The sequence below is a fragment of the Carettochelys insculpta genome, chromosome 20 (assembly GCF_033958435.1).
Source record: "Carettochelys insculpta isolate YL-2023 chromosome 20, ASM3395843v1, whole genome shotgun sequence".
Lineage (NCBI taxonomy): Eukaryota > Metazoa > Chordata > Testudines > Carettochelyidae > Carettochelys > Carettochelys insculpta.
In genome coordinates, this window is record NC_134156.1 from 24,685,826 (window position 1) to 24,701,396 (window position 15,571).

At 43.8% G+C, this 15,571-nt stretch overlaps 1 protein-coding gene across 5 annotated transcripts in view; it reads right to left on the reverse strand.

Annotated features, from left to right (window-relative positions):
- RPTOR (regulatory associated protein of MTOR complex 1) overlaps positions 1–15,571 on the reverse strand; it is a 256,227-nt gene that overhangs the window by 35,268 nt on the left and 205,388 nt on the right. For all 5 annotated transcript variants that reach the window (XR_012648254.1, XM_075014603.1, XM_075014602.1 and 2 more), the window contains one exon: positions 2,273–2,378. Coding sequence is in view for 4 of the 5 variants with exons in the window: in XM_075014603.1 (XP_074870704.1) it covers positions 2,273–2,378 (106 nt within the window). In the remaining variant the exon portion in view is untranslated. The remainder of the gene's footprint in view (positions 1–2,272; positions 2,379–15,571) is intronic.

The following is a 15,571-nucleotide window of genomic DNA, read 5'->3' on the forward strand; positions in this document are numbered from 1 at the left end:
AAATCTCCTTTGTTTCACTTTCACAGTCTGGGTGAGAAAATCTGGACCTGTCCACGGCCCATCAGGCTGATGTAAACCTCATGCCTCTACGCATCCATGTTCAGAAAAGGTCCCAGACCCACCTCTGCACTCTGCGGGTTTATGATATTCTGCCATGTTACAATGACAGGCCATGTACTGTGTAAGACTCAAGCCTGTCAGCCCTCCTGCTCCACACAAAAACCTGAGGCTGAGCATCTTGCCCAGCAGATTAATGTGTCACACTGAGCTTCTCCCCAACAGCATCTCATATGAGAAAAATGCTCAAAACTTTCTCTTGCATTGTGAGTGCCTCTCTTGGAACATACAGCCACACACAAAACCACAGTGTAGGGGAACAGCACAGATTCAACCCCCACTACTCAATGGCTAAGCAAGCTGCAGAATGAGTAATGATGTCAGGTTTCATCATCATTATGTAAATTCCAGAGGACACTTCAGTGGGCTAAGCTGAATGCAAATACATTAAGAAATCCTACCCTGATTGTCACTTCGTAAATGTAGAAAGGGTTATAAATAAGTGAGATTAGCTTTCAGCAGAGCACTGAATATACATACTAATGAAGTACGAACACAAGGCATATGAGAGGAAACATTGGGAGTGTAAATGAAGCTGTACATAGAAGTGCTAAAGAAATAGAATGGGATACGAGACATGAAAATCATCTCTGGCGCTCAGTGGAGGAGGGGAATTCTAGGGTCATTCAGATGCCTGCTAAACATCAAGAGGACACAACATCATTCAGTTGTGCAAAACAAGCAGATTTGACATGACAGGCAACCTGAGCAGCATTTCATACGTATCAGAAACCCTGCCTGGACCCTTTATGCCAGGTAGGGATTCTGAAGTTTAACCTGCCCTGCCTTCCATCCCCTTAAAAATACTCATCAGAATTTTACAGAACAGAAAATGAATAAATAAATGGTAAATCAACAGTATCTATTATAGGTCTCTAAATTATCTATTTTGTGATGGACACTTCAGTACTTGCACAAAAGCCATCTCTGATTGTCTAAGGCTTCAGACCAAATACATGCATTTAAAATTGCAAACACTGCTTAATCTCTTGAACAGGAAAAACTTTTTCTGGCAGGTCCTCTCTCAATCTCTTTCTCTCTCTGAAAAATTCCTGCTTTTTTTATTCTTTTCCACTCCACGTTCAACTCAGAGGGTTACATAAAACCATGATCATTTTTGGCTGGCCCTGCTACTTATACCTTTGCTCCTGTTCATGACAACGTTGCACCAAGGTGTTCAAAAGGAGAGGAAAACTTCTACACTCACCACTAGCAGGTTAATCTCCTGAGCAAGGTTACCCACTAGCAATAAATGAAGCCCTGTAAGATTCAAGATAAATCCAGAAAAAAGGCCGGTGACTAGTTAAACACCCTGGTTTCACAAAGGCTTTGTAGATGTATTGTTATTTATGGTCTGTGCTACCCAGCGTTGTGCAGGCCCTTACCTCAATTAAGGTGGGTTTTTTTTGTTTTTTTTTTAAATAAAAGGAAAATGCACTTGCTTTATTTAAATTACTGCATTTTTCAAAACACACTGTTATTTTTATGACCATTTTCATGTCATATTTCTTTAAAAAAGGATCATAAAAATTGTCTGCTTAACTTTTTTAGTAAAATTTTTAAAACAGAAATCCCATCCAGTGTATTTTTTTTCTTCAGCCCTATAAACACTTACCATTTGATATGTTTGAACAAAAGAGGGCTATAGCAAATTTAGTTTCCAATAATTTTCTTCTAGTTTTCAAACCGTAAGCATTGATTTAGCCGTGTCAAAACAGAGCACTTCAAAGTTATCACTTTTCTCTCTTTTCTGTAAGGTTTATTGAGAAACAATCCTATGCCAAGTTTATCTTAATTTTCTGGCTCCTCTTGGTTTAGTCTTTCAACATTTGCTCAGTTATATTCATTTTGAGGACTGTATGTGATGTGGTAATTCCCTCTCTTTTCTGTAGTGTTTTATGAGAGGCAATCCCAGTCTGGGCACATCTCATTGTCCTCGCACAACCAAACTTGTACAATGCTTACGGTAAGAGGGAGCTGTGTACCTAATTTGCAGGTCCTGGCTCTTACTGTTTGAGGTGTTCTTGATAAACCAGACAAACTCCCTAAAATATACGGCAGCTGACAGATGTGCTCAGAGGCCTTGGCTAAGGGAAGAGGGGACTAGTGCTGGCTGTAGTACATGAGAAAAGTGCCTGAGAACTAGAGCACTCACCCTTCTGGATGATCTTCTGTGCTTGCTTTCGGACACGAGAGTTGCGCAGAAACCGCCATTCCCTCTCCTTGCGGATCTGGCTCTCCAAATCGTGCTCTTCTGGAATCTTCCAATAAACGAAAACATTCATAAAGCAAAACCCAGGCAGCTGTAACTAACCAAACCTAACTCGCGCTCTCATACTCTCTCACACACATGCGTGCACATAAGTCAGCCAAACATCCCTACGTCCAGCTGCCAAAAGTAAATGGTAAGGGCCTTACAGTTTTAAATATCTTAAGGTGACCACATTTCCCTATGCTGAATACAGGACACCTGGCAAATGACTTGTATTCAAGTGAGCTCAATGGCAATCAATCAGAACTAGGCAGTTCAAATGTTTAAATTAGCATAAAGTTGACAGAGCCCTTGCTAAAAAGGAACATTGTGTAGCTGGAGTCTTTTTATTTACCTTCTTTGAGTTTAGCAAACCAGGGCAGAGAGGGGGCTCAGCGTGGGGTGGGGGTGGGGTGGGGGGGAATGTGGGGAGGCTCCCTGGGGCAGGACCAGCATGTGAAGAAGGTGCTAAGTGCCTATGTCTGGGAACCTGCAGGGCCAGAGCACAAACACGCTGGAAATAGCTTCTCCCTGCCAGCCCAGGGTTAGCAGAGGGGAGAAGAGGCCTCCCCATGCCAGTGCTGTGCAGGGCTTTGACACATGCAGAGCATGGCTCCTCCTGGCAAGCACCCAAGGCCAGAGGGCCTTGAGCTTTTCCTAATACTAGCCCACCCAGAGACAGTGGGGGAAGCAAGGAGCCTGCCAGCCCTGCGAGCTGAATGAGCTGAATCTGACCAGGGCTGGCTGTCCACCCAGCGTGGGGAGTGGGACACATCCTGCCAGGAAGGATAGGAAGAGCAGTGGGGCTGGGCAGGGGGTGGTGAACAGACACAGCAGGGAGAAGACAGTGAGAGGGGAAGCGTGTCAAGGATCAATGGGTGGGCAGCAGAAGTGACACAACCAGCCACTGCCCACCTGTGCTCAGCAGACACTGCAGCAAGTGGCCAGTATGGGCGGGAAACGGGCAAGGGGGCCTGCTGCCTGGAAGTTGCCTGCTGCTGTCACTGACAGACCCACAGGGGAGCGGCTGGACCCACACCCTCGCCCCCACCACAACTCACTGCTGGTTGGGGGGCAGCTGGTGAGCAAGAATCTGGCCAGCAGCAGGACCCACCAGAACTGATGGGAGGGAGAGAGAGAAAATAGGGGGTCATTTTTTTTTTTTTTTTAAATAGCAGGGAATACACTGGAAATATGGGATTGTCCCTTTAAAAACAGGACTTCTGGACACCTTCTAGTTGAGCATCTTTTTTGAACAGATGCATCTCATTTGGAATCTTTTCCCTTTGTTCCCTTCTTCATTTGGTGCCTCGTATTTTGTTCCATCTTATTCCGGCTGTGGTCTGTTAGACAGGGAACGCTAGTTCTATTTCTTAGAGAGCCATGTACATGGAGGCTGCTATTTCAATGGTTGGTCACAGCAACACAAGTGAGCCAGGTGTGACAGATAGGAATATCTCACAGTATACTGGGCAAACCTTATTGAATTAAGTTTAAGACCTTTCGGGTCCATCTATTAAAAATGCTGGCAAGTATTTGTTACAGAGATTGTATGTAACTTCTCATGCAGAAGGGGGTATGCAAATAGTCTTCTTCCAATTATCTCCCCTCTGAAGTTTCAAAATGGGGAGGGGACCTATTGTCTGGCTGACGACCTGAACTTCTGAAGAGACAGAACAAACTGGATTCTCTGGAGGCCAACAGACAATGGAAGGAGAATTTAAACGGATTCAGGGCTGTCTTCCGACTCAGCAAACACACAAAAGCCTTGGTCCACAGAAGCCCAAATCCTTAAAGAAGGTTTAGAAGGACTTTGGCCTATGAAGGTCTCATAGGACTGGGATGTTCTCCTTTTGCTCACAGAGCGTAACAAACATCAAAGCACAGGAAAACCTCTGGGTGTGGTTTTGAAGGACTGCTCCAACCATAGCTTGTATTGGAGGGAGTGATCTCTGGTTAGCTTGTTAGTATGTTAGCCCTTTTATGGTTTTTAATGTCTCTATGTAATGCTTTTATCTTAAGAATAAAATATGCTTGCTATGAAAGACCTGTGTGAAAAATTATAATGGTAGCATTTACACTCTGAGGAGAGAAATGAAGCAGGTCTCTGCCATCAGACAGTTCTGCTGGGAACTGGTCAAACAGAGGGAACTGGTCAACCTGGAAACATCTTGTGAGAAGGGGGACAGATGCGGAATGCTGCTCAACAGAGGCGACAACAAGGGGGCTGGGAAGCTTCACAGTATACGTTGTTGTTGGACTATGAGGAAGAAATTAAAAAGTGCAGTTGCCCTGAACTATGGCACCAGATAGCTACTGCAGGGAACCCGCACACAAACTGCACCTTACAAAACTATCCCAGAGGCAACCCACCTACATTCTTGTCTAAACGCCAAATAGCCTATTTCGTAACTCATCAAAGCATCATCATATACTTCAGAGCAATGTATAAAGAAAGAACGGTGCTCTCATGTAGGCAGAACGTTAAAAACTTGTATTAAAATTTCCCTTCATTGTCTAGAACTGACAATAGGTGAAAGATAGTATGAAGTATTTTATTTTTAAATCCCAAGGTTCTCAGTAACAGAGAAGGAGCCATGTTAGTCTATAGAGTATCAAAACAAAAAAGCAGTCAAGTAGCACTTTAAAGACTAAACAAAATAATTTATTAGGTAAGCTTTTGTGGGACAGAAAAATGGGTCTGTCCCACGAAAGCTCACCTAATAAATTATTTTATTAGTCTTTAAAGCGCTACTTGACTGCTTTTTTGTTTCAAGGTTCTCAGGTTATCAGTGCAGCACTGACTGACAAACTGAAGAACGGTTCTAGCTTCCCTTGCTGGAACATGACAGCTTGCATGGAAATTCTGTAACACATCCCTGTCTCATAACAGTAAAGCTGGGTGGGAAATAGTTTTCCCATCCCAGAAACATTTCTGAGACTGCAGGGTGTTTTTTTTTTTCTCCTTCCAATTCTGCATAGGGATGACAGTGAGATCTTTTGACTTTTTCTTTTTGAACACAGAGAGAGAAAGAGAGAGAGAGAGAGAGAGAATCATAATGCATCCCAGAAAAGGCAACAGCTCAGTACAGATACGGGAAACCCAGGGGCAAACTCCGAGCTGTGTGTGTGAATCAGACCAGATGTTTGAACCTGTCTCCCCTACACCCCTTGGCAATGGCCTGACAATGGAATGGTTGTCTATTCTGGAGTATTTCTCTCTCTCTGTTTCTGACCAAAAAATATTTATAAGCCTCACTTGTCAAAAGCTTAATTGAAACTGGCATCTTACCACCCGCTCAACATACCAATCCCTCAGTCCGTGAAACTTGGGGGCAACCAAAATGAGGTATACTGAGTATCATGCAACTGGATCCTATGTTGTCACCCTTCTGCACACAGGGGTTCAATTGGACTAAGTACTAAACATGAGTATAATTTGCAGTGACTCCTGCAGGCAGGCAAAGGGCACCCAGTACATCCTTGCAGGATAAAATATACCCCCCACCATCCCTGACAGATGTCTTCTAACCTGTTCTTAAAAACTTCTAGTGATGGAGAGTCCATGACCCATGATTAACTATGATTAACTAGACCACATGATTAACTATACTTCCAGCTGGAAAGCTGACCTGATATTTAACTTAAATCTTCTCTGCTGCAAACTAAGCTGATTACTTCTTGTCCTACAGCAGAAACACAGAACTGATCAGCAGCCTCTTCATAACAACTTTTTACATATTTGAAAATTGAACATGTGTCCTCCAGTCTGCTCTTCCCTAGACAAAACATTTTTCAACCTTTCTTCCTAATTATTCCAGTGCAGTAACCAGACTCCTTCCAGGGTTGAGCTAAATGCTAACGGCTTTTCTCTGCTACAGGGTGGATTGATGCTGCAGCAATCGATCCACTGGAGGTTAATTTAGCGAGTCCAGGAAAGACTCACTAAAACTGCCCTCAATCGCTTCTGCTGACTCTGGTACTCCAACAGAATGAGATGAATAACAGGGGCCAACAGGAGAGATTTTTCTGTCAACCCCCTGCAGCGTGGCCCCCACAGTATGTAGATCAATTTGAATTATGTCACTAACACAGCTCAAACTGCGTCAAGTTGGACATTTTTGCTGGTATAGTAACATCATGTAGGCTAGGTCTACACTCAGAGGGAGGGGTGGAACTCCCCTGCTCGTGGACACGTTCTAGAGGGTAGTTCAGATACAGAGAGCATGAGCATGAACAGAAGAGTAGCCAGCGTAGGGGAGGACAGCAAAGGCATGGCTGAACCATGCTGAGTACAAACCCAAAGGTCTGAGGTGGTTTAGCCATATCACCACAGTGATACTGCTGTTTCTACTCACACTAGGCCTGAGAGCTGGTGCGAGTAAACATACGCCATCAGGGGACTCACAGTCCTAACCCTAGGTGAGGACACAGCCTTTGGGAGGCAACATCTTTGGTGACATTTTTATACTGGCAAAAGCCCACACAGAGATGAAGTTGTCACTTATGCCAGTTCCTTGAGCACAACAAGCTATCTTGGCAAAACGTTTTTTCTGCCCAGTATAAACTCTCTCTCCACCAGGAAGTTTCGATGATACAGTGATACTGCAATGAGCTTTATGGAACTGTGTATTTTTAAATATGTGAATAAACTAAAGCACAAGAAATTCCCTCTTTTGTAAAAATACCACTGAATGATTCATTAAAGGCTTTACTTAGAACTGCAATGTTAAAACAACAAATAGAGCAGTTTCTTTTCTTCCCACCCTCCCCTTAAACACTACTACACATAACCAGGGACAGAGCCAATAGATATGAAGATTGGTGCAGCCTGTGACCAGCGTACACTACCGTGGGGGGCAGGACTCTGGTTTCATACTAGTTCCAGGCCACGTGTCACAGGGGCCGCACTCTCAGCTGCTGGGGCTGAGTCTATCTTTCTTTCAGGGCTCTAGAACAGACTTCTGCAACCTGGAGATTATGAAGGAATCTCAGGAGAGGACCGTGGGCAGGCAGGCAGGCCCTTCCCGCACAAGCAATGTACCAGAAACAAGAGAAGAGGGCAAATGTGATTTTTTTGCCATTTGATGTATCCTGGCTTACAAAAGGTTGAGAACCACTAAAGCAGAACACGCCTCTGGGCTCCAGTGAGGATCACATCCATTTCACGTCAATGAGAAGGATAACTGATGCTCTGGAAAAGGGTATTTCCTGGCAGAAAGAGAGAGGGAGGGTATGCCCTCCCAGCCCCCCTCCACTTTTTTCCTAATGAAAAAGAACTTAAATAGCTGACATTACTATGCACACTGTTTTCAAAACATCCCACATGTTAGAAAGGACTCATAACAATGATTACTGGACTGGATTGCCTTTCCTTTAAAAAAAACCCTCCAAGTTTCATTTTGCAGCAATCTAGGGTTTATTAGAAAGGAAATGACAAATGACCAAGAATGCAAAGCAATAAACAAACTCAGGATAAAATGCATCCAAGCATATTCAAGAGCAGAGATATTACACTTTAATGAAAATCCAGTTTCTGTGGGAATAAATCAGAATAAGATCTAAAGGCCGTCTCTAGCGGGAAGGGGCAGGAGTGTGCACTGAATTCCAACTCCTTCCATTGGCACCTAGCAGTTCTCTTGGAGTAGGAACTACGCACCTGTGGTGGAGCTCCTGTCCCTTCTCCTAGCAAGATACTGTCAGCGCAGGGCTGACAGGTGGGGCAGCACATTAAGGAAGCAGATGGGTTTTTCAACTCTGGAGAAAACAGACTCAGCCCATCCAAGGACAACTGGCAGAAAGGTTATGGAGAACCTGCCTGAAATAAGCTATATCACAGTGACGAGGTGGGTGAGGTCATTTGTTTTATGAGACCAACTTCTGCCAGTGAAAGATACAAGCATTCAGGCCACATGGAGCTCTGGAGCAGGCCTATGTGCTCAAAAGCTTGCTTCTCTCTCACCAACAAGAGAGGGTCCAATAAAACAGAGGTTCTCATCCAGGGGTACATTTGCCCTGTGGGTACTCGGAGGTCTTCCAGGGGTCCCTCAACTTACCTAGATATTCGCCTAGTTTTACAACAGGCTACATAATAAGCACTAGCAAAGTCAGTACAAACTAAAATTTCATAGGATGATGTATTTATACTGTTCTATGCACTGTACACTGAAATGTAAGCACAATATTTATATCATAATTATAGGGTAAAAGTGAGAAATTAAGCAATATTTCAGTGATGTTGTGATTTTTGTCAAGTAGTTCTAAGTGAGGTGACACCCAGGACAAATCAGATTCCTGAAAGGTTTCAACAAAAGTTATTACCTCACCCAGCATGTCTCGCCAATATCTTGGGACTTCCATGGCTACAAACACACTGTGTACTGCCCAGTGCCAGACATGTTTTGTGGCTGCTTCTGACACTGCTAGACTCATGGGGAAGTTTCCTCCTCTGCAATCATTTTGCTGTGTGAATTTTGGCTAAAGGGAGAGCAACAGAGTTAAACTTGCTGCATGCAGCCAGTGCAAGGGGACAGAGGATGTAGCCAAAGCAGTGTTCTGTCCCACGTCCCCATGAGGGAATCTTGCTGACCCACTGCAAAACTTTGGCTACACAAATATTAAACTACTCAGATCAAATGCACACAGCTGGAGACCCTCTGGGTTACAGCACAAATGGGAGAAAGCCAGCATATGAGCAAGGTGTCTGCCTCCCTTCCCCTTGCCAGAAGGAGCTGAGCACAGATTGGAAAGGAAACGCTGAAGGCATTTATTTCACGGAAGACCTGCAGATCAGGGGAATAGTTTAATCATTCATTCCTTTCTTTCCTCCGCCCAGCCAGTTTCCATTTAAGCTTCAGAAAATCTCGTAAACAAAAGCCCAGTGTTGGCTTTTGCTCAGCTCTCCTCTAACCAGAGCTGCCAGAGGAACATGGGTGTCTGTAATAGTGTTACATGGTTAGGATCATGACATGCCACAGATTTCTAACACTTCTTGGTTGCCACTCAGAAAAAGAAACCAATTACAACTCTGAAGCCTCCGACTGAGGAGTTCCAAGCGAAACCCAAAGAAGCAGTTTTCTTTTAATCCTCTGCCTATCTCTGAATAAGTGAATGGTTAGTTGGGGGTCTGGGCTCCTATTACAGTAAATACTATTGGAATATCTTTCCTAGTGCATGTTTCTGCAACTATTTCATAAAGAGTTAATTGCTTTGCTCAGCATCAGACATAGTGCAGCGAAGGTGCTGAACTTGCGGCTAGGATTATCAGGAAGGATTTGCTTATGCAATTCTCACCTTCCAGAATCCTCTCCACTCTCTACCCTTGCATTATGTCAGCATCCAAAACAGAATAACTTCTAATCTCTTTGACCTGGGGCTTCCATGCAGTTGGCAATGCCAAGCCTACCCTGCATGTTACAAGTCAAGGTTTGCCAGAGGCTGGCAGAATGGTCTTTTGCCTCAAGAACTTTCAGACCTCTGAGGGGAATTGAGTTCTCAGCACAGCTCGGAATTCTCCACACTGTCTGCTGCTTAACTCCCCACCAAGCAGTGCAGTGTTCTGGTGGTAAATTTATTTGATTTGATAATCAACAAATCAAGTCCAGTTTGATGGCCTGAAACTGAGTCAGTGATTTATAATGGAAATTATCCCCTGCATTTTCAGAGCAAGGGCTATGAAGCAAAGCTAAACGTATAATTTAAATGCAATCAAGATGTGCTCACAGTCATTTTCTATTTAGTCACTACAGAAATGACAGTTTTTCTTTTTCTCTGTTTACATTCTGGAGCAGCATCCCTAGAATGGAACGGCAATGTCCTTTTCTTCTACCTGCTCTCAGCTCACTTTTTACTTGACTCCCTCAGCAGACTGAAACTTCCATAATGTAGCGGTAGCCAATCAGGGCTCTGTGTTCCCTAATAATCTAGGAGTGACACTTCCAGACAGAGAATGTTTTACAAACTTTCAGCCAAGAACAGTATTAAAAGAATATCCTTGTTGCTTGTGTACGCAAACAACCACGAGGAAACACCAAAAAAGTTGCATGCAGAACTTTTTCTCCACCCTTGTGCACATGCACAATAATACAGCCTTCAACTACAGAGTTACATGCGGTTTCTCAATTAACGCAACAAACATTTGCCTTCAAATGTTACAGTGGTACAGCTGCAGCTATGCACAGATTCTCCCATCACCCAAGGGGGTGCAGGGTCTGAGAGGTACACCCCAACTGAGGCCTTGTCCGTGACCCATCTCTTCCTGCTCCAACCCTGCCCCAACCTCACTCTACCCCTTCACCCAAAACCCTGCCCTTGCTCTGTCTCTTGCAGCCCTGCTCCACCCTGCCCTCATTCCAATCCTTCCCCCAAAATCCCTGCCCCAAGCAATGTGAGACTAAGTTCTAGGTACACCATGTCTACCACTTCCCCCTTATCCACAAGGCTTGTTCTCGTATTAAAGAAAGCTATCAAATCGGTCCAACATGATCTGTTCTTTACAAATCCATCCTGATTGTTACCTATCACCTTATTATCATCTAGATATCTGCAGATGGATTCCTTAATTATTCACTTCATTATTTTTCCTGGCACAGAAGTTTCAGCTGACCGGTTTGTAGTTTTTGGGTTGTCCCACGCATAATATCTCATAATACTATGCACTACTCTGCCTACCCAGTCAGACAGGGTCACAAGTCACATACCAAATACACAGCCAAATTATTTTATGTATGCTACACATTAAGCGTAACTCCAATCTAGCCCATAGCAAAGGGACAGCCCAGGAGGGAGTTTGTGACCTGGGGAGTCAATCTTCCTCTTGGTCTCTCTGCTGCTCCTGGGACAGAGTAAGTGTGGCACGGCTTACGCTCATTTCCAGTCTCTTCAGAGGAGGCAGGATCCAGGCTCTGCCAACTCTCTGCACATTTGTGGGAGTGAAATGCAGTGGCAGTACATTGCACTGGCACAAGGCTGTAGGGGGTGCTTTCTGTCCCCTCTACTTCTTTGTGCGGAGGCGCAGGATCCGCTAAGGCCCTTAATTATTAGTAAATATGCACACTACTTGGAGAGAAGGGAACTTACAAAAAAACCAAACACCTCAAAGAGAAAAAGATATACTGGAGAAATATGCACAGAATAAAAGTAGGTTAAAAATGAGTCTGCAGGCTTGTCCATACCATGACTTAGGACATGACAGGGCAGTGCACTGTGGGTCTACATCATGGCTTGTCAGAGAGACTAAGCACCCCTTATCCACACCCTACATACCATTGGTGTAATCTTTGTACAAAATACACCCAAGTGAACTAATAACTCACTGGTCATTTGCACGACTTACAGACTCACTGCGTACTTAAAGCAGTGTTTCCCAAATGGTGTTCTGTGGAACCCCAGGGTTCCGTGAAGTGAAAATAAGGGGTCTGTGAGAAAATTTCGTTACAATAACATTTTGTGATTTAAAAAATACCATTTCACCATTTATGAATTTTATTAAAAACAATTTTATGTTTGCCACAATAAATGTCGCTGAGTAATGGCAGCTTAGCCAGAGAGTGGGGATGATGAGGTACATCCAGCTATAAGCAACTGAATCAATGGATTGTATATGATGTTACTTTGTTATAAAAATATACACAATACACCCTCAAGTTATGCGGGGGTTGTGTTTCTGCAACCCCCCACGTAACTCAAATTTTCATGCAAGTTAGAGCGGGAGAGATGGGAAACCTGCAGCCTGGTTCCTGGCTCCCTTGGGCTTGCAGGAGCCAGGAAACTGCCTTGCTAGCAGAGGGGAGCCAGGAGCCAGGCTGCCATTTGGTTCCCAGCTCCCTGCCATTCCCAGGATCAGGAAATCACTCCTGTCAGGGACTCCAGCCTGACTCTTGCTTCCCCAACTCTCAGGGGCAACAGTCGCATTAACTCGAGACACGCATAACTTGGTTGCGTGTATCTCGGGGGTTTACTGTAGAGTGCAGTGTTTTTTGGGACCTAATGATACACACGATTAATATTGCTGTGAAATACAGGTATTAACAATATTTGAAAAGACATAGATACTTAACAATTTTATGCTGTAAAGTCTGTGGTTACGCAGGGAGAAACAGATTCCCTCCCGGACAAAGGAGAAGGGCATCAATTTATCTGTATCCTACGCAAATGAAGCATGGAATCAAAAACAGTGGAAGCCACATTTACACACCAGGGGATGGGATGCCCAGGGAAGAACAGGATGAGGTCACTAAGCCTCCTTAAACAAAGTCACTGAACTCCAGAAAATATAGGGAAAGAAAGAAGCCATCTGTGGCTTCCATCACTAGACAGAGACAAGCCAAAGCTCTTGCAAAGTGAGAAAGACGAGTGCTTCAGCCAAGTGGGACCCTGAAGTATCTGTCAAGTATCAGAGGGGTATCCGTGTTAGTCTGGATCTGCAAAAGCAATGAGCTTACAAGCTTGTATAAGCTTATGCTCATACATTTCTGTTAGTCTATAATGTTCCACAGGACCCCTCATTGCTTGTGAAGTATCTGGAAACTCCAAACAGATGAGAAAGCATCCTGAACAAAGCCTGTCAATTGCTAGATTTAGGTGTGTATTTTCACTTTTATTTACTTGTAACTCTTTCTAACTTTATTCCTTATGCTTGGCATCACCTAACTTATGTCTTATTCCTAACACATTTGTTTTATTTTTACAATAAATAGTGTATTTAAAAGGAGAGGATGCATTTACTCCAGTTAAGCAGCTGCATGGTGCTTTTTTGTCTTTAAAGGACCAAACTATATTATGTCTCTGAATGGTCCAGGAGAAGGCTGGACACTTTAGGACACACACTTCCAGGCAAATCAGGCTTGGAAGTGTTGTGCCCGAGGCTGGTGAAAGCCTGAGGCAGGCTGCAGAGAGAGCTCCTGACCCTGGGCTGTCTAGCACGCAGGCACTCTGGATGTAGCCTGCATGCTTGTAGGCCGGTTTTGAGTGCTCCCGATTAGGATCTACATTAGCAAAGCACTGCAAATAACCCAGGGGTACAGGACAAGTGGAAACACAACCCTTATGCTCTGGTTTGCACCCTGAACTCTGTCAGAAAGTCTTCACGTTGACGAGCCCGGATGTTGTGGAAAAAACCCTGCATTCATTATTGTACCCTTTGAGAAACTGGTTAGTAAACACAGAGGAGAAGAGTTAAGGTTGTGCACCCAACCTTACCATCAACGTAGTCTGATTTTTGAGTGCTTAACTGAGCAACCTAAATGCTCTGAGAGGTTTTCCATGAAACATTCAGCGCTCTCAAACAGTTTGGCTACACACCCTTAGAAAATCCTGCCCTGCGTGCCTTATGAGAAGCGCATAACAGAGCACCTCTCCTGCACTTTTGAGGAAGTGTGCAGCTTTCAGCTCAGAAGATGCACAGCGAACAAGCCTGCTGTGAAGCTCTGAAATGCTTGTTCACTGTGGAGAGCCAAAAGCTCCTCCAGCAGAGTCCTTCCCTCATCCATCACTCATGCTTGGTGAGCATTGCACAGAATGGGTATGTTAGCTTTAAAGACACACCCAGTGCTGTTTCCCTGAGCTATGGGCACCACAGATTTTGTGCTATTGCTAAAACATACTGGGTGCTTGAAGAGTGCAGCCTTCACATGCTCAGGACTTGAACACTCCCAGGCATTTCTGCTCAGTGGTCAGAGGGCATCTTTCTTCTCTCAGCCATTTCAGTCCTTGAGCTGTTAGATCCCCCCGCAAAATACTTTTCAGAAATAATGAGGAACAGATTCATTTCTCCTTACCTGTCTCCAACACCCTTCTCCCCACCCAATTTTTGCCAGATACCACACCAAGAAAACTTCATCCTGAGTGATGACATGGCACCCCTGAAAACAGGGGTCAGAGTGGAAATAATTATAGAACTCTCTTGACCACAAATACTCCCACTCTTGATACCACGTCAGAAAAAGGATGGCACTATGGGGCTGATGAGATAACCATGGTACAAATTCTGCTTCTGAACACAGTTCTTTTGTGGTTCTCAGACCGTCCCAGTTCTTAGGGAGAAAGACCCAAAAATTGTTTTTGCCTAACTGATGCCAAAAGAGGCTCTGTGTAGTCACATGATTGACTCTCAGCCAATTTCCCCTTATAACAAATTAGTATTCACGGTGCTTCAACTTTTTCTTAAAAAGAAGTAATTTTGTTTCATGCATCTGAAGTACTCGAGCTAAAATAATCACTCCCCACACACAAACCAATGTTGCTTTTTGATTGGCCATCTACTGTGATTTATTATATTAATAAGACACCACTTGTGAGCAACTATCCTAGAAAGTAGACAAATGTTTTTAATAAGCATTGAGAGACAAAAAACATTATCCTTTTTTAAATGGCACTATCTGCTGCAACTCACTTTTTTCCCCTATATAAAATTATTTTCTTCACTTAGAAATGAGACCTTGCAACTCATCTTGACCAAAACCAACCTTTGTGTAAAACCCAAAAGCTTGAAGTTTAACCAAACCCCACAGGTCACAAATACTTCCCAATACATTACTGGCTGTGCTGCTGCTGCTATCAAGAGAAAATTACTTACACAAGCAGCAGAGCTGATGAAGCACTGGACCAACAATTTTATTTTGTCTTAGTGAGCCACAAAAAAATTAAGAGACTTAGAAACCAGTCTGCAGGGTAGCTGGTTTTAGACAAGACTGACGCACAGCCAATTAGCTCACATTGTCACCTTACAGTGATATTTAAAACACAGAACAACACACCATATACTTCAAGCAGGAGCTGGAATGGAAGCATCACTGTTACTGATGAGGATGGGAGGGATTTCTTACAAGTGACATAAAACTTTTCTGTCTACTTCAAAAATATGAAGAACCAGTAGATGTTTATGAAAGTAGGCACCCATCAGCATTCCACTGATTCCTTTCCTGTTAGAGCACCACCGTATTATTGGTTTGTGTGACAGACGCACTCTGTAATTCAGTGGCACAAAACCCCCAAGCCATTAAGAGGTAGGATTGCTTGCTGGTATGCTCTTCCCTTGCAGAACACTGAGTCAGGCAAAATAAAAACCCTGGAAAACTAAGACAGGCAGTTAAGATTGTCCATGCAACCTTAACTCTGATCTTCTTTCTTCCTTTCCTCTCCTCTCTTTCAGTAGCCCCCAATATGCGTGTTAACCAAGTGCTGTTTTTTTGTTTTTTTTTTTGT